The 25,276-nt window shown below is 43.4% G+C and overlaps 2 protein-coding genes across 3 annotated transcripts in view; one reads left to right on the top strand and one right to left on the bottom strand.

Annotated features, from left to right (window-relative positions):
• kif15 (kinesin family member 15) overlaps nt 1-12,938 on the bottom strand; it is a 117,476-nt gene extending 104,538 nt beyond the window's left edge. For both annotated transcript variants that reach the window (XM_072510067.1, XM_072510069.1), the window contains exons 1-5: nt 12,780-12,938; nt 10,082-10,118; nt 7,820-8,006; nt 6,010-6,086; nt 3,254-3,291 (exon numbers count right to left, since the gene is read on the bottom strand). In XM_072510067.1, coding sequence (XP_072366168.1) covers nt 3,254-3,291; nt 6,010-6,086; nt 7,820-8,006; nt 10,082-10,118; nt 12,780-12,798 — 358 coding nt within the window. In that variant the 5' untranslated portion in view covers nt 12,799-12,938. The remainder of the gene's footprint in view (nt 1-3,253; nt 3,292-6,009; nt 6,087-7,819; nt 8,007-10,081; nt 10,119-12,779) is intronic.
• Nucleotides 12,939-13,116: 178 nt separating this feature from the next.
• On the top strand, nt 13,117-24,534 carry kiaa1143 (KIAA1143 ortholog). Its single transcript, XM_072510066.1, has 3 exons — nt 13,117-13,334; nt 19,332-19,476; nt 21,651-24,534. The coding sequence occupies exons 1-3, from the start codon at nt 13,227-13,229 to the stop codon at nt 21,854-21,856; spliced, it is 459 nt and encodes a 152-aa protein (XP_072366167.1). The 5' UTR covers nt 13,117-13,226; the 3' UTR covers nt 21,857-24,534.
• The last annotated feature ends 742 nt before the right edge of the window (nt 24,535-25,276 follow it).

Genomic DNA, 25,276 nt, shown 5'->3' with positions numbered 1-25,276 from the left:
TGATGCCAGTGCCCCATGAAATGGAACACCTCTTTCCTGCACCACTCCTTCAGCCGCATGTTTACTCCCATAATTTCCTCATCCCTCTGCCATTTTACACATGGCTCAGGTAGTAATCCAGAGATCATAACCCTCAAGGACCTATTCTTTAATTTTGTTCCTAGTTCCTGATATTCCCCAAACCTGTCGGGCAGCATTCTCGGTCCCGCCATACCCGTTTTCTGGTACAGCTGGCCCCCGCCGCCAGCGGGGTCCTCTGCCCCAGCTGCCAGCTAGCCAATGGGGTATCCCATTGTGGGCACCCCCACGCCGTCGGGAAATCCGGAGGCGTGAGTCTGCTGCAGGCAAAACGGAGGATCCATCCTGTCTTCTTTCCTAGTCTTGCCTGTGTTGTTGTGGACCACAACAACTGGATCCTCTCCCTCCAATACCCTTTCAAGCTGGTTTGAGATGTCCCTCACCCTGGCATCGGGCAGACAACCTACCATGTGGGGCTCTTGGTTCTGCTTGCAAAGGATGCTGTCAGTTCCCCTAATTATAGAATCCCCTACAACTACCACTTGTCCTTTTGCTTCCCCCACTTGAATGGGCTCCTGTACCACAGTGCAGTGGTCAGCTGGATCATCCTTCCAACAGTTCTTTGCCTCATCCACACTGGGAACGAGCATATCGTAGCTGTTGGACAAGGTCATGGGCTGAGGCTCCTCCATTTATGAATTCAGGATCCCTCTGCCTTCCTCATACTCAGTCACACCCTGCTGTCCTTGGCCACTTGGCGAATTAGAGACAGTTAATCAACGGGGTGTGACCGCCTCCTGAAACAAAGCATCCAGTAACTATTCCCCTCCCGGATGTGCCGCAGTGTCTGAAGCTCAGACTCCAGCTCATAAATTCTGAGCCGAAATTCCTCAAGCAACAAACACTTGCTGCAGAGGTGGTCACTGAAGCTCGCAATGGTATCTGCCAGCTCCCACATCATGCAACTATAGCACACTGCCTGCTCAGCCATCTCTACTGAGTTCATTAATTAATTTTGCTTTTTTTAAAAAATGTAACAGATTTCCCCATCAGGTCACAGCTTTCCTGTTGAATGGGACCCGACCCACTCGGCCACCGCCAATCCCTCACAATGAGCATCAGGGATAGGATAGGATAATATATGGCCAGTGGTTGAGGGGGCCCAACCAACCCCAGGCCTCGAAGATCAGATATTCTATGCTCCATCGAACCTCATGCATCCAGCCTCCAAATCAAGGTTACTAAAGCATGGCAACCAATCTTCAAACTCAAGACACACCTTGCCCAGCACCTACTTCCTGAACCCAGCAGGATAAACGACACACCATGCAGCAGGATCTCAACATCTTGAGGGTGGGGCCCATACCAGAGAAAGTGCTCTTCCAAATGCTAGGACTCTCTCATGTGCTTCCACTGCTCTCCCAAGGATACCTCAAAAATCTTCAAAGTGTGCTCTAAAGACCAGCACCACAGAGCCAAGATCTTCAATGGTGGCACACAGCACCATCGACACCAAAGCCCCCTCGCTTACCAGCAACTACACCACTGAAAGCTGGGCTTCTCCACAGCCCACTTCAACACCCACGGTCAAACAAAGATTATTTGCAATTTGTCTTGGCTCCTCTTCGCAAAACACACATCAGGATCCTCCAGGGACATAGCGCAAGACATATATCCCATGAAAAGATAAATATGAAACGTGCACCAGGATAAAATAAAGGATTCCAACATGAGCAGAGTAAGAAGTTATAAACACCAGGTTAAAGTCCAACAGGTTTGTTATGAGCAGAGCCAGGGCTCGCAAAAACACAGCCGCTCCAGTGCTCACGTGCCCCTCGCCAAGGGATAATTTTGCATGGCAACGTATCCAGCATGGAGCCACTCTGCAAAGCAGAGGATTCCATAATTAGTCGGATAGTATTTATGCTTCATTTTCAACATCCGCATGAGCAGTGAGTTAGAAAGCTGAGCTTCTCAAAATTACCCCTTATAATCCACTTAAGCTCAGATAGGAACTGTAATTTTAAAAAACTGGAAAGCAAGTCTTGACTTCAACTCCAATTTTGTGTTTTATAATCACTTCTCATCCAATGCCAGTGTCACTTGTATCCTCTTTTTATATATTTGTGCAGTCTATTAAACAAATAAAACTCCAATTCTAACTTAAGCACTGGAGAACATTGACTATGACCTAACATATTGTCTAATCCATTAAACTGTTGATTTTTAGCACATACATGCATGCAAGTCATTGCCGCAACAGAAAATTCCAACCTTAATGGAATTGCGTAGATCAAGGTAGCAGGAAAAAAAGGTTTTAACAAAAAACATACATACGAACATATGAATTAGGAGCAGGTCACTTGGCCTCTGCTGCTCTGCCATTCAATATGATTGTAACCTCAACTTCACATTTCCACCTACCCCCCATAACCTTTCATCCCTTTGCTTATCAAGAATCTATCTACCGCTGCTCTTCTCACCCCCCACCTCATTTCCGGGATTAGTCCAATTAACCTTCTCTGTACTGATTCCAATGCATTTACAGCTTTCCTTACATAAAGAGACCAATACTATATACAGTACTCCAGCTATGGTCTCACCAATGCCCTACATAACTAATGTGTTTTACTGGTGTTGACAGAGGGATAAATATTTGTCAAGACTCTGGGGAGAGCTCCCCTGCTCTTATTTGAAATTGTGCCATGGTATCTTTTACATCCACCCACGGTCCAGAAGGGGCCTCGATTTAACGTCTCACCCAAAAGATGGCACCTCACAGACAGTGTGAGGAGTATCAATTTTGGTTTTGTGCTCGATTCCAGTAATGATGCAAAGGCAAGAGTGCTATCTTACTCCACAGCATGGAGTAAGAGACTAAAATAACAAATTAAAAAGCAAAAGCAAGTCTACCACTGTACAAGACTTTTGCAACCATTCTTTACACACCATTAGTAGCTTTTATTTATGTATATTGCATAGATAATATGTAAAGGACCATGAAATAATGTCACCATAGATTAACATTGCAAAATGAATGGTATCTTAATGTTTTGTAATAGGGTGTTCTTTGTATACTATGTCCAATATTAGGTTAAATCGGCAACTGCAGATTTTCCAGTTTCATGCCTTTAACTGAATCAAAGTTTCCTAAATTTTGGTGGAGCACGCTTTTCCTTACCTGAAAAATTAAGCAATTAAAATATAAAAGAAGAGTTTAAAATTGTGTACATACCCAACATTGTGAAGGTCTTCCCGGAACCAGTCTGTCCACTAAGAAAAATAAATATCATTTTTCATAAGTCACAGTTCACAATGTTGACTTCAATGTAATATTTTGGGTGGGTGAGTGTAAGCAAGTGAGAAACTTTAGTAACCTGATCTTGAATACCTACCAAATTCTCAGAACATTCATTTTTAACCAAGCATTTGAAAAATGGCTCCCCTTTTAGATACAAAAGCACACGCATGATCTCAAAAAAAGTCAGTTGGGAGAGCACAAAGGTGCAAGAGAGAAAGTCTGGGGAGGTTCAGAGGTAAGTGGATTGATGCTTTTAAGTAATTTAGAGACCAAGTGTTTTAACTTAATACATTGTGGAACAGGAGTCAATGTAATACTGCAAGAATGGGAGTGAGAGGGCAGCACGGTGGCGCAGTGGGTTAGCCCTGCAGCCTCACGGCGCCGAGGTCCCAGGTTCGATCCCGGCTCTGGGTCACTGTCTGTGTCGAGTTTGCATATTCTCCCCGTGTTTGCGTGGGTTTCGCCGCCTCAACCCAAAGATGTGCAGGATAGGTGGATTGGTCACGCTAAATTGCCCCTTAATTGGAAAAAATGAATTGGGTACTTTAATTTATTTTAAAAAATAAAAGAATGGGAGTGATGTTCAAACAAGGGCTGGAGCACAACAGGGAACAGAGAACTGCATTTTGAACATATTAGAATACACAGCGTGGATGAAAGAAAGATAACACGGACATTATTGGAAAAAATGTACTTGGAGATAAGAAACAAGGATATGGTTTTGAGCAGTGGGACAATTTACGGATATGGAAGAAAGTGTTCTTGGCAAGAGCAAGGATGTGTTTGGAGTTCAGCTGAAGTTGAATATGATCTTATTTAGCTTGAGCAAAAATCCAAGAATGGGTTAAATCAGTGCCAAAGTAGAAAATCTTGTGCCAGGTTGCAAAAAAAAAATCTTATGACATGAACATTCAACTGAAAGGTTGTGGCTCATTGAACATGCATCTGGTAGCACAAATGTGGTTACGTGGTAAAGAATTAAAGTCAAACATTATCAGCAGTACCTAGTGGATCCTGCAGGCTGATGTCCAAGGGGCAGCAGATGCTTTCGGAAGGAAAGAGCAAGTCCTTAGCATCCTACGAGTGAAATGATCATAATAGATGTGATCACATTTAACTGGTTCGGAGCGGAAACCACGCAAAAGCAGGCCAAATGATTTGGAAAACTGAAACGTCTTGACAGAGGAGCACATGATCAGTGAGTTGAACTTTGCAGAAAGATTGAAGAGAAAGATTGAAGAGAAGAAGGGATAACAGTACCTGGTCACAATTGTCATGTGAGAGTACCTTTAAGAAATGGATGTTTAAGCAATGTAGCTTTAAGAAATACAGTGATGTCAGAGTGCGCGTGGAGCTGAGCTCAGTTCAGCCATTTTGAAGTTTCAGTTTTGAGGAAAAGAGCTTGGGTGTCTGTCTGTGTTTGCAGTGAGCTGGATCTGCTGTGATCTCTGCCATGAAAGACTATCTCGGGATCTTTTGGGTGATTTAAACTCATAATAGTAAAGCCTTTAACCTGATGTGTTTCTGTTTAAAGGTGTTAAGTCTCATGGATGTTGAAAGGGATAACTGAAGGATTATTTAGTGTTGTAATATTTTCAGGGTTATCTTTGAAGTAAGGGCTGTTAAGGGATCCAATGTTTATTTAAAAGGTTAAGTTGAGTTCATAGAATAAACATTGTTTTGTGTTAAAAACCACGTGTCCATAATTGTAATATCACACCTGGGGAACAAGCCGCGTGCTTCAAAAGCAACAATCCATTAAAGGGAGAGGTTGGTTGAACTCCATGATACATTTTGGGGTTCTGAAAACAACGCTCCCATAACACAATCACAAATGAAGTGACTTGTGATCTTGGTCGAGCAGCATCAGTTTTGTGACATTACAGAATCTCCAGTCCAGCTTCTGTCAGAAATGGACTCAAAGCTGGCGAAAAATGACTTTGTGAGTTCCAAAGGCCTCAGGCATGGCAATGTCAGTTGAAACCTGCAATATCACACCACAACTTTTTCCAGCTTACAACATAGTAGGAGATACTGTTATGACATGCAAAAAATGGTTCTCCGGAATACCATCTAAAAAATGTTTGAAGAATTTACAAACCATATGACTAACACTGTCTTACAATCAACCAGTGGAATACAGTCACCCAGTGGAATGGCTAAATATTTGTGCTAAAGGCCAGGAGTGATTGCATTAGAAACAAAAACTTTTCCATTTGAAGCTACCAATGTCAACAACAACATTACCATTCCAAGGTCAGTTCCACGTGGAATATCAGAATTCCTTCAAATTTATCCCAATCTAAAAAAGCATTCCACATTGAATCAGCATGCCACATCTTAAGAGCAATATCCTCTGAGTACCAACACAAATTTGGTACCAGTAGTACTAATCGGAATAGTCATGCACTGCAGGCACATACCTATTGGTAACACTGCTCGGAATGCCAAAACTCATACATGCTAAAATGCTTATTATCGACACAGCAAGAAGAATCCGGACTAGAATCAAATTAAATATCTAAAAGTAAAAATTTTAATCCACAGGGACAGAAATGGAAGGAACTCCGGCAGCCTTGCTCATACCCCATTTTAAATTTCATCGTAATTTAGAAATTATGCAGAAAGAGCTTTACAATTCTTTTTAACAATCAAGTTATTTCATTGTAAATAATTTACAAATTACTTACTAGGCAAAAATTGTACCATTGTATCCATTCATGCAGGATTCAATAATGCCCCGAGCCACAGCTGAAAAAACTGCTTCCTGCAGAACGGAGGGCAAGAAAATGAATATTTAATAAACATTTTCCAGGCACATGGATCATTTTACAACACTGCGTATTCTTTGTTTATATTTTAATTAAACCAGCACAGATTAAATTGTCACAGCCTCAAAATCATCTAAATATTTATTCTCCAATACCTACAAACTGGTGATCATCACATTGCTGTTTGTGGGGCCTGGCTGGGACACACTGGCTGCTGTTTCCCATACTGCAACAGCAACAATAAAAAAAGTACTTTATTGGCCATCTTATTAGGAAAGGTTGGACATGCTGGGGTTTGACTTCAGAATAATGAGAAACATGCAAGATCCTGAGGAAACTTAACAGAATGGATGCTGAGAGGTTGTTTCCCCTTGTGGGAATCAACAGAAGTTGGGGACATAGTTTAAAAATAAGGGGTCTTCCATTTAAGACAAAGCTGAAGAAAAATTGTTACAAGGGTTGCAAATTTGTGGAACTCTCTTCCTCAGAGAGTGGTAGAGGCACGGTCAACAAATATTTTTAAGGCAGGTTATTGAATACCAAGAGAATCAAAGAGTAAAAGAGAGCAGGAAGGAAAGTGGCGTTGAGCCAAATCAGATCAGCCATAATCTTATTGAATGAAGGAGCAGGCTCACTGAACATAGTAAAATAGTAAAAAGTATTCCCACCTTTCACCTGTGAAAGTCTACCCAAAGATGCCCATGTTTGAATTCTGCTATTATGATGGCGATCATGGAATGGAAGCTATGGAACATAGAATTCATTTGTTGATTTATTTTAAAACATAGCTGAAAGGGAGAAAGATACCTCAAAAATATATCAGCAAGAAATACCAAATGCAACCTCCAAGTCTGGCAGTCAAAGCATACCATGTACATGTTGAAAAAATCATGCCAACACAAAACAGGACACCTAAATGCACTAGATTTTTTAAATTTCTGGCTCTTCAATTAATAAATGTAAACTAATTAAGGTGAAATTTTATACGTACATATAATACAAAGTTGGGCTGAGTATGCGCAGCCTGCTAAACCAATGGGGTTTCCATTCCTCTTAACTGCTGTATATATTCATGTTTCCAAATATAATATAGCAGAAAATAAACACTCAATTTGCAAGGCATACGCTACGTCAAACCAACATTACACATTTTTAGTCATGCACCAGACTTTGGACTCTATAGGAGTTACAGCATGTTCTAATGTATATTAATTCTGCAGTACCCATTTTTTGGCTGTAGGAAAAGCTGGATTACTTGCATAATGCAAAACCATCCTTCAGGATGCTGACATGCATTGCAAGATTGAACACGTTTAAAAAACGCCCACAAAATCTCCAGAAAGAGAGGACACATCATGTAGTTCAATACTGGCTGGCATGTGGGTGGTAATTGTCTACATACAGTTTCTGACCTCAGCAATGCTATCAGAAGGCAAAATAAAGAGAATACTAGATACTAGTTGATAAAATAGCGTGCGTGGGTGGGATGAAGATAACAGTAAAATTGAAAGAAAATCAACTTTGGGTACTCACCGACATTGTTAATTGCAACAAAAGAATGTAATCAACAACCTACCTGTCCCCTCAGTCAGAAGCAACTAAACATGGGTCGGGGTGGTATAGAACTTAAAACAAAAGTTGGAGGAAGCAATCATGCTTTGTCTCCATACATCATTTGACCACAACACCTCATTAAAATAGATATCTGTTTAATCTTATTCTACTCTACCTGAGTAGTGTCCACATCAGCCACATGATCGTAAGTGAAAATCTTGGGTTCAGGTTTTGAACTAAGACAGATAGTATTTGGTGAGGTAACTGCCAAACACAGTCCCTGATCTCCATCTGTAAACAGTTCTGTGCTCTTTGCTGGTGGTCGCACTCTTACATAGACCTTGATGGAATCGCCTTCAGCACTGCAATAACAAAAGTTTAGATCACACAGCATCCTCCAATTCAGCCATCGCTAACGTTCTAACAGTCTCCAATGTTGCCTTCAGATCACACAGCATCCTCCAATTCAGCCATTGCCAACGTTCTAACAGTCCCCAATATTGTCAAACAACATTTAGTTCAGGTTTCAGCTTTTGCTGATTTAAGAACAAAATGGAACGAAAATGGTTTGAAATGATCAAAGCACAGACTATAATTTCAAATTGCACTGAATTGAATGACAATGTCAAAGTGAAGTAAAGGTTACTCATAGTGAAAAACCCATGTGTTTTTTTAAATTAAACTAAAACTTGCAGTCCAATGAGCAGCTGATTTGCTTTGTATAAATAGACAGCTGTGCGTAATGCTGAACGAGAGTCCAAGAAGATTCCAAATTCAATGCCGTTCTGGCCTCCTCAAAATTAGTAATAAACTAATTAGACAGATTGGCCAGAGTGAAAGGACTAGGGAGGGAAGGGTAGTAAAACATGTCTTAATAAAGCAATCCTTTTTCAACCTGCAAGCATGACACCAAGCTTCCGATCACCTGCCATTGTAATTATCCACCCCACTGTCTTTGGTCTCTTACACTGTTGCAATGAGGTTCAACATAATCAAGAAGAACAGCAGCTCAACTTTCAATTAGGCATTTTAGATCCTTCTGGACTAATTTGAATCAGAGAATGGTTACAGCACATAAGGAGTCCATGCTGGCTCTCTGTAAGAGCGACTTAATTAGTCCCACTCACTAACCACCTCCCTGTAATTTTGTTCCCCTTAAGGTGCTATTCAATCCCCTTTTGAAAGTCACGATTGAATCTGCTTCCAGCATCCCTTCAAGCAGTGTATTTCAGAAGGTAACAATTTTTTGCGTAAAAAGGTTCCTACATTTGTCACCTTTGCTCTTTCGTAAGTTACTTTAATTCTGCGTTCCAAGGTTCTCACCCCTGTTGCCCATGGGAACAGTTCCTCCTCATCTAGACCACACATGATTTTAAACATCTCTATCAAATCTGCCCTCAATATTCACTTCTGTAAGAGTTACAACCAGAATTTTACCAATCTTTCCAAGTAACTGAAGTTTCTCATCCCTGGAGACAATCTCAAGAATCCTTTCCCTAAAGCTTCCATATGATTAAGTGCAGTGCCTTGTATTGGAGACAATATTTCACTTGAGGCTGAACCAGCATTTTATAAAAGTTCATCAAAACGTCTCCGATGTTATACTCGACACATAAAACTCAGGATCCTGTAGGTTTTTTCTAAGATTTTCTCAACCCATCCTGCCACTTTCAACCATTTGTGCACTTATACCCACAAATCTGTCTGCTCCTGTACCTACTTCAGAATTATACTAGTTAGTTTATATTGCCTCTCCTCCTTCTTCCTTCTAAAATGTATAAATTTACACTCGAGTCGAATTGTATCTCAACATGGAGTTCCACAATTTCAGGTCATAAACTCTGCCCATTTTTCCAACATCTGTTGATATGATTCCATTAACCTTCCTCTGGGTTCATCTTTTGTTTCTATACAAAAGTTGTTTCATTACCATCTCCTTTTGCCTTGCACCATCAACCCTTTTGCCATTCAATCTCTCCAATTCTCAATCCCATCCCGGACCTTCCCTTTTGTTGTTTCTTTACTTATTAAACCCTTTCAACATTTCCAACTTTTACAGTTCTGGCACAGGGTCACAGTCCTGAAACATTAACTCTCCTGACCTGACCATTTCCAACATTTTCCATTTTTATTTCAGACTTCCAGCATCCACAGTATTTTGTTTTTGTCTTCATGAAGTTAGTTCATGACCCAGCCTAGAGGATAAAGGCACCATTTATGTGGTGCACTGCCAAGTAAGGGAAATACAACCGCAGTAAAACAATTGTCTTTTTTTCTAGTTCTAGTGGACGTTGTATGAACATTTTCCTTCTTCAATAGTCTGACAATGTAACACCGACAAAAGTAACTCGTAATTTAAAAGATTAAGTATGGTATGCAAGTCATTGTGGTTTCTCCCCATGACATTGCATTGTTTAATTCAAAACTAATTTCTTACCTTGCTGACTGGACAGAAGGCAAATCCATGACATCCCCTAAAGAAACACAGAACATGTCAACTATAATTTTGTGATGATTATTACAAAACAAACCACAATATTTTGTCCCAGTTCATCAACAGGAGTTTAGCACACCTGTATATTGAGCTGGCCCAGGCATCACAAACTACAGAGTTCTGTTATTTTTTTAAGTTTTCTGCTCCTATTTAGTGAAACTTCCTAATGTAAATACATGGGGGTGGGGTTTTATATTAAAGCAATGTTTCCCTTTTATAAATGAGATGAGGAATTTGGACTCAAATTATCAACCATTTCCCATTCACATATTTCCTCCATGGAACTATCCAAAATGAGCTTTCAAAACAAAAACAGGACTTGACAAAGGATTATAGCTAAAGTTCAAAAGGGCTGATTTGGTTTGAATGTGAGGGACAAAACTGTAAAATTAGAATTTAGAATTTTTAAATACTGTACTTACGACATTTAGTCAATTGTTAATTCATTATATTATTTGTAGCAATAGATTAAAACAGTAACTGCTATAAAATCCATATTGGGCACTGTCCAGCTCTGGTTGTCAAGGTAAATGAGTGACATTGAGGCATTGGAAGCAGCCGATACAGAATCTTCCGGTTGATCGGACTGCAAAGTGTGAAGTCATTGGGGAAAGACTGGGCTAATTTGGGTATTCAGCATAAACAAAAAATCCAAGGGGTGATCTTGAATAGAGGCAATCAAAACAGTTAAAGTAAAGGATAGGTAAAATAAGAACATTATTGAAATTAAATTACACCAAAATGTAGAACAGGGAACCACACTGCGCCCTCAATATTAATCTCAAAACAGATCGACACGCAGAGAAAATTACCAGCTGGAAATCAACCCCACATTTTCTGCATGTGGGTCTGTAAAAAAATCCAGGGTCACCTGGAATCGAAACATTAGCTCTCTTTCTTTCCCGACAGATGTTGCCAGACCTGCTGAGATTTTTCAGCATTTTCTCTTTTGGTTTCAGGTTCCAGCATCTGCGGTAATTTGCTTTTATCCAGAATTATCCTGTTTATCCCATAGTGCAGTGCAATCTGAGACATTAAATTGTTTCAAGCAGATACATTTCTGATTTTAAAAATGGGTTAATAGGTTAAAGGGATATGGAGAACAGGTAGGAAGGTGGATTTGAGACCAGAAAAAGATGAGCCATGATCTGATTGAATGGCAGAGCAGACCCAAAGGGTGAATTGCCTACTTCTGCTCCCAATTCCTATGTTCCAACTACCTATCTGGTTTCAAAATATTGAAAATTACACATGTGCAGTGACAGGATTAACGAAATTAAAAGCCATGATGTGGAGATGCCAGCATTGGACTGGGGTGGGCACAGTAAGAAGTCTTACAACATCAGGTTAAAGTCCAACAGGTTGATTTGGAATCAATAGCTTTTGGAGCGTCATTCCTTCATCACCAGTTGCTCCCCGTGTCTGCATAGATTTCCTCCGAATGCCTCCCACAGTCCAAAGGTGTGCAGGTTAGGTGGAGTGGCTGTGCTAAACTGCCCCTTAGTGTCCAAAGGTTTAGGTGGGGTTACAGGGATAGGGTGGAAGTGTGGATTTAAATAGGGTGCTCTTTCCAAGGGCTAGGGCAGACTAAATGGGCCGAATGGCCTCCTTCTGCACTGTAAATTTTATGATAACTACAGCAATTTGAATGGCAAGGCAAACAGTGTGGTGACATTTTTGTAAATCTAATTAACAAAGGGATGGACACACACTTTGTTTGCCCGGTTCGCTCACGTCCCAGATCCTGTTTCCCTACACTGTGCTGTCTTTAACTTGCGCATTCAGCCACCTGCATGTAAAGAAAAAAGCTAAAAAATTAAAATTTAAAGTAAAGACAAGTCTAACTGACAGCAGATTCCGTAAGATGGTCCCCTTGGAAAGAGCCCAAACCTCCACCCCATCCCTGTAACGCAGTAACTTTGCCCAAACATTTTGGACACGAAGGACAATTTATCATGGCTAATCCACCTAACCTGCACATCTTTGGACTGTGGCAGGAAACCGGAGCCCCCGGAGGAAACCCACGCAGACACAGGGAGAACGTGCAGACTCCACAGACGGTGACCCCAAGCCGGGAATCGAACCTGGGACCCTGGAGCTGTGAAGCAACTGTGCTAACCACTGTGCTACTGTGCCCCCCACTCGCCTTCGTTGCAGTGGGGTCCAATATGCTCTGGAATCCCACATATAGTGCACAGAATGACAAAAACCAATACACTGAGCTCATGCCAAGGTCAAGAAGCAGAACTGATCTTGGCCGCAGCACATGATTAAGGGCCGTCTTTCTAGATATGATGTGGAGATGCCGGCTTTGGACGGGGGTGAGCACAGTAAGAAGTCTTACAACACCAGGTTAAAGTCCAACAGGTTTGTCCCAGCTATATCACACTTTATGGCTGGCTGGCTGTTGAATTCTGTTGTGTTAACTCTCCCCTGTTTACGGCCTGGAAGGGTACAGGCGCTACAAAAATGAAAGCCGCCCCGGGGGTTGGCAGATTAGGTTTTTTGCGGAGGGGGAATTTTCCCCAGGGTTTCGACGCATTTCTGGGGGCGAAGTTTATCCACGAATCCTCCTCACAGCAACAATAAGGGAGAGAGAAGCGGCTGCAAACAAACGGAGAAAGTCCGATCAAACACTCACCTTTACCAGCTGGAGACATTTGCTCCCGCTTTTCTGTGTTCAAAAAGAAGCGAATGAAAACGAGACGTTTTTTTTTAAATTGTGAAGAGAAAACTTCTTTACTGTCCAGCTGTAAACATAGCTCCAAGATGGCGGCCGCCGTTTGGTTTAAATTTAGGCGCCAGCCACAGTGGGGGTGTCACGTGGCAACGGGCAGGGAGGAGGGGACAGAAACCGTGCGTGACGTCGGGGGACGTGGGTCACGTCGTGCCGCGAGGGGCGGGACCTGCGAAGAAGGACGGGACCCCATAGGCGGGTGGTGTCAGGAGGTGGGGCAGCGGGGGTGACGTTGGCTCCCCCCCGTCACGTGACGGGGCCTCTTCGCCGGCCCGCCGATGGTTTTGAGCGGGGGCAGAGCCGAGCGGCCTTGATGGAAGTGCGCCTCGCCGACACCTGCGAACGACAGCCATGAGCAAACGGAGCAACGTCTCGTACGTGAAGCCGGCCGAGCCCGCCTTCCTCAGGAAATTTAAGGAGGATGTGGGGTACAAGGCTGGGCCGACGGTCGAAACGAAGGTCAGTCAGTCCGGGCCGGGCCCCCTCCCCGGAACCAGGCCAGGGCTCACTTGTGTGGGGTGGGGTTTGATGCCGTTTAAAACCCCCGAGTTAAAAGCAGGAACAATATTCCAGGGTATTGGAGAAAGAGCAGTGGGATTCACTGGAAATCGTGGCCCGAGTGCTGTATTGTTCAATGGCTGGCGCCCATCACCCCCAGTGGTTCTTTTGGTGGAAGAACCACCTTCCAATTAACAATAGGGTTTTTCCCTGCCCCCTCTCCAACCCCCCCCCCCCCCCCCCCGCATCTGCATTATAACTAAAACATAGTATGGACGTGCTGCGTGTACAACAGGTTTCATAATGTTTTTAAGGAACTAGGTATTTGTGCCACGGTGTCCTACATAATCTTTATTATTGCCTATTCTAGGCTCGCATTAACACTAATCAAGTTACTGTGAAAATCCCCTAGTCTCCACACACTGGTGTCTGTTCAGGTACACAGAGCGAATTCAGAATGTCCAATTCACCTAACAAGCACGTCTTTCAGGATTTGTGGGTGGAAACCGGGGCACCCGGAGGAAACCCACGCAGACACAGGAGAACGTGCAGACGTCCGCACAGACAGTGACCCAAGCCAGGAATCGAACCCGGGTCTCTGGTGCTGTGATGCCACAGTGCTAACTACTGCTACCGTGCCGCCCACAAAACTACAAAGCTCCCTGTTGGGGAATTGAACCCTGATCTCTGGCGCATGACAGGTGGGATATAAACCACTACTGAAGAGGAACTGTGCCATTTTTTTCCCTAAAAAATATACTTTATTCATAAAATCTATCATTAACATTACAGAACATTTTGAATTGTCGACTGTACATTTCCATCAGAGTTACACATTCCCTTGACTTTCTTCCATTCAATTTTGATAACCTTACAACCATAGCGCTCTTTACGTTACAATTCCTTCTTAAACATTTACATTGTCATGTTTCTTTTATACATTGGAGTGTTAATGACCCAGACCGAGGGGGGTTTACACTGTTACCCGTCCCTCGGTGTACATTTGCTGGTAAGACCTTACCCTGTGGTCTTTCCCCATTGTGCCTTGGCGGCAGCTGCCCCAAGCTTGAGTGTGTCCCTCAGCGCGTAATGAAAAAAAAAATGAAAATTGCTTATTGTCACAAGTAGGTTTCAAATGAAGTTACTGTGAAAAGCCCCTGGTCGCCACATTCCAGCGCCTGTTCGGGGAGGCTGGTACGGGAATTGAACCGTGCTGCTGGCCTGCCTTGGTCTGCTTTAAAAGCCAGCGATTTAGCCCAGTGAGCTAAACCAGGACCTTAGTCCTGGACCTTGGAATGTGCCAGTCTGCAACCCTCGGTGGAGGACAGTTCTTTACACTGGAAGATCAGCAAGTTTCGGGCAGACCAAAGAGCGTCTTTCACCGAGTTTTTGACCTTCCAGCAGCTGCTGATGTTTGTTTCGGTGTGCGTCCCTGGAAACAGTCCATAGAGCACAGAGTCCTATGTCACAGAGCTGCTCGGGATGAACCTTGACAAATACCACTGCATCTCTCTCCAGACCTTCTTTGCAAAGGCACATTCCACAAGGAGGTGGGTGACCGTCTCATTTCCCCCACAGCCACTCCGAGGGCAGCGTGCAACGACGCTGAGCCTTCGGGTGTACATGAGGAATCTGACGGGGAGGGCCCTTCTCACCACCAGCCAAGCTATGTCTTGGTGCTTGTTTGTAAGTTCTGGTGATGAGGCGTTCTGCCGGATGACTCTGACAGTCTGCTCAGGGAACCGTCCAAAGTCCTCCACAGTCTCCTTTTCCCTGAGGGCCTTGAGGACATTATGTGCTGACCACTGCTTCATTGCCTTGTGGTCAAAGGTGTTTTTCTTCAAAAACCTTTCCACGAGAGACAGGCGGTACGGCACGGTCCAACTACTTGGAGCGTTCCACGGCAATGAGGCCAGGCCCATCCTTGGTAACACCAGGGACAGGTAGAACCTCGAGGAACTGTGCCATGCATGTTCTTTGGTGAGGCTGCGAGTGCACTCTGCATATGTGTGGTTTTGCACTCTACTCGCGCCTCTAAGCTCACCCCATCTACCTGTAAGGCCAACCTTGGTTGAAACTTTAAAACAATTATATATTCCACGAAAACCTAACCAGTTAGTGTCGGCAGAGGAATAATGGTTGAGTTTGGGAGGTAATTACCTGAACAATTGACCCTACCCTTTCAACGGATGACTTTTAATAAACCAACAAAGAGAAAGTTCTCCCTTTTTAGAGGGGCATGATTTAAGTCAAATGGTTTTCATCTATTTAAAAGCTTAATAGTATTACACACAATGTTCACTATGCCCTCTGGTACCCACCATTCACGCAAGGTCATAAACATACCAGTCAACATCTCTTCCTCCTTCTCCAGGGGCATCCAGGCACAAACAACTTCATTGGCCCCAACCCCGAGGGCTACATCGAACGCTCCAAAGATGGTGCCTGACTTTCAGTTCCCATTTACGAATGACAATGCAGCTGACCTGCATCAACAGTGATACTCCAATGACTTGACGGTGCACGGTTTGGGGCTAGAGATCACTGTTGCCACAAGACTCAATCCTATCTGCTTCTATTTCAGATTTTCAGCATGCGCAGTGCTTTGTTTTTTTCCTAATCTCTTCAATCATAAAGTCTGATTCCTCACAGTTCCTTATACTGAGATCGATGCAGCAGGCTGTTGTAAACCTACCAAGTGTTGCTGGGTAGATGTAAATAAATCTCTAATTTTTGTTGGAAGGATGTGTCATTTCTCTGTTTCCCCCTTGCTTTTATTTCAACTCTCCTGAAGGCTGAATATTTGCCTGAAAACATATTCTGCGCAAAGGTACAGGAGTCTTTCAGGTTGTTCCATCATCCAATGAAATAGTGCCTGATATCTCAACACCATTTATCCACTTATGTTGGGCTTTAATCTTTGAAATTCTTCCTTGGGCCTCTTTACCCTCTAGCCCTCTCTCCTGATGCTTAGAACCAACCTCTTTGAACAAATCTCTTTTATGTGGCTCAAATTGGGTTTGATAATTGTGTATGTGGTGCAATGGGTAGTGTCCATGCCTCTGAGCCAGCGGCTCTGGGTTCGAGACCTGATTATCATGATACTTGGATATCATGATGTGGCCAGATGCGTTAAGTATCAACCTGTAAATCCTTCCAACATGCACCAAGGGCAGGAGAGATTTCGGGTCACCCATGTGGTGGAAAGAAAATTTGAGCCTCTGCCATCACAATCCATAGCTCCGGACTACAATGTGTGTGTAAAAGTGGCTGGACTCCCAGTTTGGATCAGATTGCTGCCGATAGCATGCCGACCAAGGTGGATTCGGTGCCTGTCTCCTTGCTATACCCAATGGTGTTGGACCTGCCTTCGGGCAGAGAACTGAAGACGCGCCTTCGGACAGTTCACTATGATTAAAGTATCCATATAAAAATGTAAATTGTGGGCGGAACGTGGCACAGTGGTTAGCACTGGGACTACATCGCTGAGGACCCAGGTTTGAATCCGGCCCTTGGTCACTGTCCGTGTGTGGTTTGCACATTCTCCCCATGTCTGCGTGGGTTTCACCCCCACAACCCAAAGATGTGCTAGTTAGGTGCATTGGCCACGCTAAATTGCCCCTTAATTGGAAAATAAAAATAATTGGGTTCTCTAAATTTATTTTTTAAAATGTAAATTGTTGCTTCTTCAGAGTTACTAAAAAACCTTAGCCAAAGTTACTTTTGATTGCAGCATCAATACTATTGCTGGGACAACTAAAACCAAAATATGATAAGGTCTGTGCTCTGCCAGTTGCTTCAGATCTGTTTGCATGCAACTCTGTGTCAATTAGGTAGTTGCTGCTCATCATGTTCCAAAACAGTTTCCAGCCTGAAAAATAGGTAACCTCTGCATCTGACCGGCGTAGGCCGCTTAGCTTTACAGTGTTGATTTGTTTATTTTTCAAATCTTGCAATATTTATTTCATAAATCCGTTCCCAGTCCTGACACTAAAAGGTTGACTGTGACCAAATGTTGAGCCACTGACAGATGAACCTGGATTTTGCGTTGGTAATGGCAGCGAAACTGTCAGTGATCACTGTCATTGCACCCCTGAAACTGACCTCAATTTCTGAATCTACATGTGTGCAGTACTGGGGCAGCACGGTAGCATTGTGGATAGCACAATTGCTTCACAGCTCCAGGGTCCCAGGTTCGATTCCGGCTTGGGTCACTGTCTGTGCGGAGTCTGCACATCCTCCCCGTGTGTGCGTGGGTTTCCTCCGGGTGCTCCGGTTTCCTCCCACAGTCCAAAGATGTGCAGGTTAGGTGGATTGGCCATGATAAATTGCCCTTAGTGTCCAAAATTGCCCTTAGTGTTGGGTGGGGTTACTGGGTTATGGGGATAGGGTGGAGGTGTTGACCTTGGGTAGGGTGCTCTTTCCAGGAGCCGGTGCCGACTCGATGGGCCGAATGGCCTCCTTCTGCACTGTAAATTCTATGATCGCTTATTGTCACAAGTAGGCTTCAATGAAGTTACTGTGAAAAGCCCCAAGTCGCCACATTCCGGCGCCTGTTCGGGGAGGCCGGTACGGGAAGTGAACTCGCGCTGCTGGCCTTGTTCTGCATTACAAGCCAGCTGTTTATCCCACTGTGCTAAACCAGGCCAGTGAGGGAGGGAATTAATGAAGGAGTCCAGTGGCAGCTAAGGAACGGTGATATATTTCCAAGTCGGGATGGTGAGTGACTTGGAAGGAAACCTCCAGGTGGTAGGGTTCCCATAAGTCTGCTGCCCTTGTCCTTCTAGACGGTAGTAGTCGTGGGTTTGGAAGGTGAGTCCCAATCTTGAAAATGGTCCACACTGCTGCTAATGTGCATCAGTGGTGGAGGGAGTGAATGTTTGTGGAAGGAATGGCAATCAAGGAGGCTGCTTTGTCTTGGATGTTAAGTTTCTTGAGTATTCTTGGAGCGGCACCATTCCACCACACTCCTGACTTGTGCCTTCTCAGTGGTGTACAGACTTTGGGCAGTCAGGAGGTGAGTTCCTCGCCACATGATTCCTGGCCTCTTGAGGTTTCCTTGCCCATGATTGACCTGAAACCATGAGACTAAATGGGGTCCAGAGTTGATGTTGAGGGCTCCCAGGCTAACTTCCTCCCGACTGTATACCACTGTGCCGCCACCTGTGCCTGGTCTGTCCTGCTGGTGGGTCAGGACATACCCAGGAACGGTGATAATAGTATCTGGGACGTTACCTGTAAGGTGTGATGCAGTGAGTGTATTTCAGGTTGCTAATTAGCCTCACTGGTCCAGAAAGAATAATTTTAAGCACGGTGGTGCAGTGGGTTAGCACTGCTGCCTCACGGCGCCGAGGTCCCAGGTTTGATCCCAGCTCTGGGTCACTGTCCATGTGGAGTTTGCATATTCTCTCCTTGTACGAGTGGGTTTCGCCCCCACAGCCCAAAGATGTGCAGGCTGGGTGGATTGGCCACGCTAACTTGCGCCTTATTAGGAAAATATGAATTGGGTACTCTAAATTTATTTTTAATAAAGGAAGAATAATTTTATATTTGTTGGATGTCACATTTCTCCATTATGACAAATTCCACATTTAAGTTTACTTATATTTTATCTCCTGCCCGAGTCTCAGTAGTTTTTACAACTTGGTTTGCTGTCTGAGAATAACTGTAATTGGCTGCTTACCTTGCATGATGACTTGACTGGTGCTCAATGCCTAGTGATTCTCTTGACTTGGCACCGGAAATCCGTTGCACATAGAATGCTGGATTTTTTTTGAAGCTTTGTTTGAGGTTCGCCATTGCTTCGTTGCTGACCACCAAATCCACCCAACGGTGGTGTCGCGGAGTGAAATCCAAACCACATTTGATTAACAAACTTTTAACAGGATGCAGAAGGTCAATGTAGAAATGTTGTAATAATAATTTGAAAATTGAATTAATTTTTTTTCTCACTTTCAGAAGCAGCAGCTCGCACCTGTTGACAGCGACAGTGGACAGAGTGATCCAGAAGATGAGCAGCCACAGGTAGTTGTTCTCCGTCAGGGCGACTTGACAGCTGACGAAGCGGCAAAAATCAAACAGATCACAGAAAGCTCGAAGAAATGTATGTAAATGTGTAGTCGTTGACGCTTGAAAGTTCATTTAATAGTGTTTCCTTTTGTAGTTTTATGCAGTGCCTTGTTTATACAGTTGATTCTCAAAAGTAACCAAAGTATATCTGTTATGAACTGGACTCAGCTATCGACAATACTTTGAAAGACGTTTACCCTAATGCGTTCCCAGTAGCTTAATGGGTAAATGTGTACTTTGCACATTTTATTGTTTGTGGTGAAGTCGCACACCATCATGTATTGAAAATATATCGCTGTCTTTGGTTAGAATTCTGAAACTCCCTAAAAGCATTGTAGGCGCTGTGAGGAAAATGGGAGTTTTAGGGGTTTTTTTTGCAATATCTTTGTCATATTGTTATATGCTAGGAAACAAGCTTGTGTGTGTGAGTATGAGTGTAACTGATTTAATTAAACTGGAGCAATTAGACTGCAACAGTCAAAACATCAATGTAGGAGGTGTGAAGGTAAGTGGTTCAAATGGTAATAAACGGGGGTCAGGGAAGCAGCTTGACTAGGAATTTACATTAGGCAGATAAGAGGAGTAATGTTCAACGGTTACTGTTTGATTTCAAAGGGAACATATACAATTGGGAGATTGTAAATGTGAACCCCAGCTTGGGTCACACTGTGGACGTTCTCCCCGTGTCTGAGTGGGTCTCCTCCTGGTGCTCCGGTTTCCTCACACAAGTGCAGAAAAACATGCTTGTTAGGTGAATTGGACATTCTGAATTCTCCCTCAGTGTATCCGAGCAGGTGCCGGAGTGTGGCGACGAGAGGGTTTTCACAGCAACTTCATCGCAGTGTTAATGTAAGCCTACTTGAGACACTAATAAAGATTATTATTTTTTAAATTGTAAGTTTACTTTATAAATGTCGTAGTCATAAAGTCGATCAATTCAGGGAAATGGAACTTTTATAGGACTGCAGAAACAATTGAGTGGAAGATCAAATGGAGAAAAAAACATTGAAAGTAAGACTGTTGTGTTTGGCTGAGAGATCTTGACTGCGTGTACTGAACCCCTCGGAGGAGAAGCCTTTGTAAGATTTCACCTGGAGCAGCAGGGCATTGTGTAGTAATGTTACTGGAATTTTCTATAGATTAAAAGTCTTGAGGACAGTTGCCATCAAAAGGGGTTTAGCTTTGAGTTTAGTTAAGTCAAAATATTGTAGGAAATGTTTGAAGTACTGTTAACTGTGTGAAGGTTTCTTATGCTTTATGGTTTCTTTTAATATATGTTTAACTTTAATATTTAAAATCACCAGAAGTGGTCTGAGAATTACTTATGGAATCCCTACAGTGCAGAAGGAGGCCATTTGGCCCATTGAGTTGCACCAGTCCTCCGAAAGAACTACCCAGGTCTACTACCCCGTCCTGTCCCCGTAACCTAACCTGCGCTTCCTTGGACACTTGGGGCAATTTGGCATGGCCAATCCACCTAACCTGCACATCTTTGGACGGTGGGAGGTAACCGGAGCACCCGGAGGAAACTCACGCAGACACAGGGGAGAACATACAAGCTCCCCACAGACCGTCGCTCAAGGCACTCGTTGATCTCTGCTCACTGTCGTGAGGCAGCAGTGCTAAGGTGGCTTCAAACACCTCATAATATACAAATTGCAAACTATTGTGGCAGCTTGTTCTAAGTTTCCCATTGGGTATCTAAACACATGAACTGCTGCTGTTCAAGAACGAGGCTCACCACCAACCTCTCAAGGGAACTAAATACTGGCCTTGCCAGTGATCTACACATCCCATGAATGTATAAATTGGAAGATATAAAAAGCCATATGTTGAATGCAGCAGAACATCATTTGAGTTGTAGAGTGGTAATTTGTGGGACCAAATTCCTGTAATCCCATGATATTACGAGGATTAGGCGATTAAACCCCAGTTTTCTCTTTGTGTATAATCCTCTGACTTTTCATTTATTCGCTACCACTCGGTCTTCTGTTCTCTCGTATGACACTACTTCAAAAGTGTTATCTTGTGGGTTGACCGAGGAAATCCAGGTATTTTTAATTGGAAACAGTGGGGAAACAAGGCAGAGGGAGAACAGTCATCGGAAATATCTGTGTGCACGCTCAGCAGTAAAGTTTTTTTTTTTAATAAGTCCTGAGACAGGAATTCTCCTAATTATCCTCAATTTTGTTGTGTTTTGCGTTTCAGCTGAGGAGGCAGAACCTGAGGATGGAAAGATCGTATTTAGGAAACCAGCAAAACGTTCTTCAGATGACAGCTTTGCAGGTCTGACTGCCACTTCCAGCAAAAAGAAGAAAGAAGAGCGAACAGAACCCAAACCTTCAGAGAATAAACTGAAGCAAGTAAAAAACAGCAGCTTGCTGTCTTTTGATGATGATGAAGATGATGATTAGAGAGCAGTAGGCACATTGCCTACATTTTAATTCTCACTCGTTAGAGCCTATGATATCGACGTCCTGCCTTTGGGTGAACGCGGTTTATCAGTTCTGTACAGTTCCCAATAGATTTTGTTACGCGGTGATACATATAAGGCTGGTGTGTTATTTCCGTGTAACTGTAATAGATGACCCCGTCTTCGGTGTTGTTTTTTTTTTCCCTCCATCATGGTCGAGAGCTCAGTTAAGTTAATATAAGTGCATCGAAAAGATGATGAGAAGGCGCAGAAATAAGATGCCACTCATTGTCCACTGAAGTCTACTTAAATGCATATTGCGTTTCCAGCTGCAATACGCAGCAAACTGAGCACCGTGTTGAATAATCTGTCATTGAAATCAATGGGGCAAGACTTTGGTGAGTGGAGTTTTACAAGAGCAAGTGTTGCGTGAAATCAGGCTAGTGAGAAGCTAAAGTCAAATATATTATAAACAAAAAGAGTGCAAGGAAGTAACAAAAATATCCATTAGTTGCCAGCATTTTGTTTCGTCAGTATGATCAGCAAGTGGCACCCTGTCGGATATCTGCCTTTAGCACACGGTTGTACACATGCCGAATAAGAACGTTCTGGATCAAATTAAAAGTTATCGACCTGAAACATCAAGTCTGTTTCTCTTTCCACAGATGCTGGCTGAGTATTTTCAGTTTCCATTTCAGATTTGTACACTTGTTTTTGGTGCTGTGTCAAGGCAATATTGACTGTTCCAAAGATCCTTTTGGCCGGCCTGCAACTTCCATAAACTTACCTGGGTCCTAACTCGCATCAAGCCCCGTTTGTTCTTCACCCCTCCTGTACTTGTCTGATCCAGAATCATAGAATCACTACCTTGCGGAGGAAGGCCATTCGGCCCATCGCATCTGCACCAGCCCTCTGAAAAAGCACCCACCTTTGCCTAATCCCCCACCCTATACCTGTAACCCCACCTAGGGGCAACTTAGCATGTCCAGTCCACCTAACCTGGACATCTTTGGACTGTGGGAGGAAACCGGAGCACCCAGAGGGAACCCACGCAGACACTGGGAGAAAGTGCAAACCCCACACAGACAGACACCCAAGGTTGGAATCAAACCAGAGTCCCTGGCTCTGAGGCAGCAGTGCTACCCACTGTCATCTTTTTTTAATTTAGCAACCTAGTTTAATAGTGTTTAAAGTGAGAAAGTGTGCGTATTAACTTTTTACTTCCTGGTTGCATTACAGAAAGTCGCAGCCAGGAATTACAGCTGCGGTTTTATGCCCCAACTTGTTACTTTGCCATGGCAGCAGTCACACTGGCTGTATGAACAGTATGTAAAAAGGTACTGGTATGGAGAGAGCCATAGTAAGAGGGCAGTGGCGTGCAGCAAAAGCAAAGGCTGAGGATGCTGCAATCTGAAATAAAAACAGAAACCATCTCAAAAGGAAATTGGATGGGGTCTCGAAGAAAATAAACTTGGGAAGTTTGCTGGGCTGGAGTGGGACTGACTGGATTGCTGTACAAGTAGACGGCACAAACTCAATGGGGCAAATGGCCACCTGGGCCATTATGATAATGAATGCTCAGCACATCAGGTGGCAACAGTGGAAAGAAAGACAGTTAACATTTCGGGTTGATGCCCTTTCATTAGAAATGGAGAAAAGGGTAGCTACAGTTTCCACAGTATCTATTTCCCCTGAAAATGGACTGATCCGACTGTGGTCTTCTCATTACCTTGGCAGGGCAGCACAGCACTGATGAACTCTTGATTGGTCATAAAAAAATAAATATTTTGTTTGCATGTAACAATGGGCTTTCTTTTAAAAAGAGGAAGAATCTATATACTGAGGTGATGTAATGGCTCATCTAAAGTTCTAAATCAGTGCACTTTTAGCCACGATGTTAAGCGATGAGTTACCCACAGAAGGATCGAGTTACGGGGGGGGGGGGGGGAATGCACCTTTCACTGGTACATGTCCCATCACTGTGCCAGCTTTCTGGTTGACTTCTTTGCTGGCATCTCCTGCCCTCCAAACGCCCAACCAAGTGCTTATTTTTTGTGTGAGCCTTTACTGTGAATGGTGGAAGGATATTGAATCATGGGAGCAGCAGCACAGCTTTGTCCTTGTACAGTGTCCGTGCAAACCCGCTTCTCTACAGAGGCCACTGAACAATGATTTACATCTGGGTTCTACTTCTCCACCTCAATGGTAAGTATCGGGGGGGGGGGGGGGGGGGGGGGGTCCACTGATATTAAACTAATGTGCATTTAAGTAGGTTTAGTTCCAAGAATTTTGAGAATCCCTATTCACTGATTAATTAACTGATTATTGTAAGTATATGCATGTTAATGTCTTGTGGATTAGAGATGAGCACAATGTCATTGGTTTGCATCATTAATAACAGCTTTTGTGAGCATCTTTAAGAAGATGGAGCACATGGGAATGTTTGTAATAAGCTTCTTTTTGGAAGCCGGGCAATGTGTTTGTACAGTGATGTGACCACATCCTTGGTTTTATCCTTCATGCCGTTTGGACTAGGGTGTATTTTGTACAATAGTACATTATGGTGACGCAACGTTGACTTTTTTTTTCTCCAAACAACAAATGTATTTCACATCTTTGGAGGACAACTTGTATGAAATGTACTGTCGTTTTCATTAATAAAAGCAAACATCAATCATTTCAGCGTGGCAATTGTACACTAATTAAAAGACACACAATTCTGGTAGGATGCAGTCTCCTATTCATTTGCGCAGTTATTTCCCAATCTATGGTGTGTTAGGAGGAGGAAGGACCAAGCAGAGGCTAATAAATTCCCCACAGGAAGAAGGGATGAAACAACTTATTTATACGGCATCTATAATGTAATGAAAGATCACAAGGCGCGCCATTGGAGTTTTTTTTTAAAGCAAAATTTGACATTGGGCTGCACAAGGAGATATCCATGAAAATGCCCAAAGTCTTAATCAAAGAGGTAGGCTTTAAGAATTGTCTTAAGGATGAAAGAGAGATTTAAAGTGGGTGGGGGAATTGCAGAGATTAGGGCCTTTGCAGCTGCAGGCACAGCTGCCAATAGTAGAGCAATTAAATTCAGGAATGCTCGAGGCCAGAATTAGATGAGTGCAGATATTTGGGAGGGCTGTGGGAAAGGAGATTGTGGGGGTGGGGGGCCATGAAGGGACTGAAAGAAAGGTTGAGAATTTTAAAAATCAAGGCATTGTTTTATGGGAGTGTGTAGGTCAGGAAGTACAGTGCTGATGGGTGAATGGGACTTTGGGGAGAGAAGGACACCGGTAGCAGTGTTCGGATGACATCTACGTGACATGCTGTCCGGGGGTGCATGGAATTGTCAAGGATCGAGGTAACTGGCCCGAATGAGGGTTTCGGCAGGTGTGGAGTTGGAAGATTTTGAGCAATGGTGCAA

This window comes from Scyliorhinus torazame, chromosome 6 (genome assembly GCF_047496885.1).
Source record: "Scyliorhinus torazame isolate Kashiwa2021f chromosome 6, sScyTor2.1, whole genome shotgun sequence".
In the NCBI taxonomy this organism is placed as follows: Eukaryota; Metazoa; Chordata; class Chondrichthyes; order Carcharhiniformes; family Scyliorhinidae; genus Scyliorhinus; species Scyliorhinus torazame.
Note: the sequence above shows the minus strand (reverse complement) of the source record. Positions and strands in the feature narration are given on the sequence as shown.

Coding starts and splice junctions, on each gene's coding strand:
- kiaa1143 (XM_072510066.1), top strand. CDS start 13,227: ATGAGCAAACGGAGCAACGTCTCGTACGTGAAGCCGGCCGAGCCCGCC. Junction 13,335..19,331: donor GGCCGACGGTCGAAACGAAG/GTCAGTCAGTCC, acceptor TCTCACTTTCAG/AAGCAGCAGCTCGCACCTGT. Junction 19,477..21,650: donor CACAGAAAGCTCGAAGAAAT/GTATGTAAATGT, acceptor TTTGCGTTTCAG/CTGAGGAGGCAGAACCTGAG.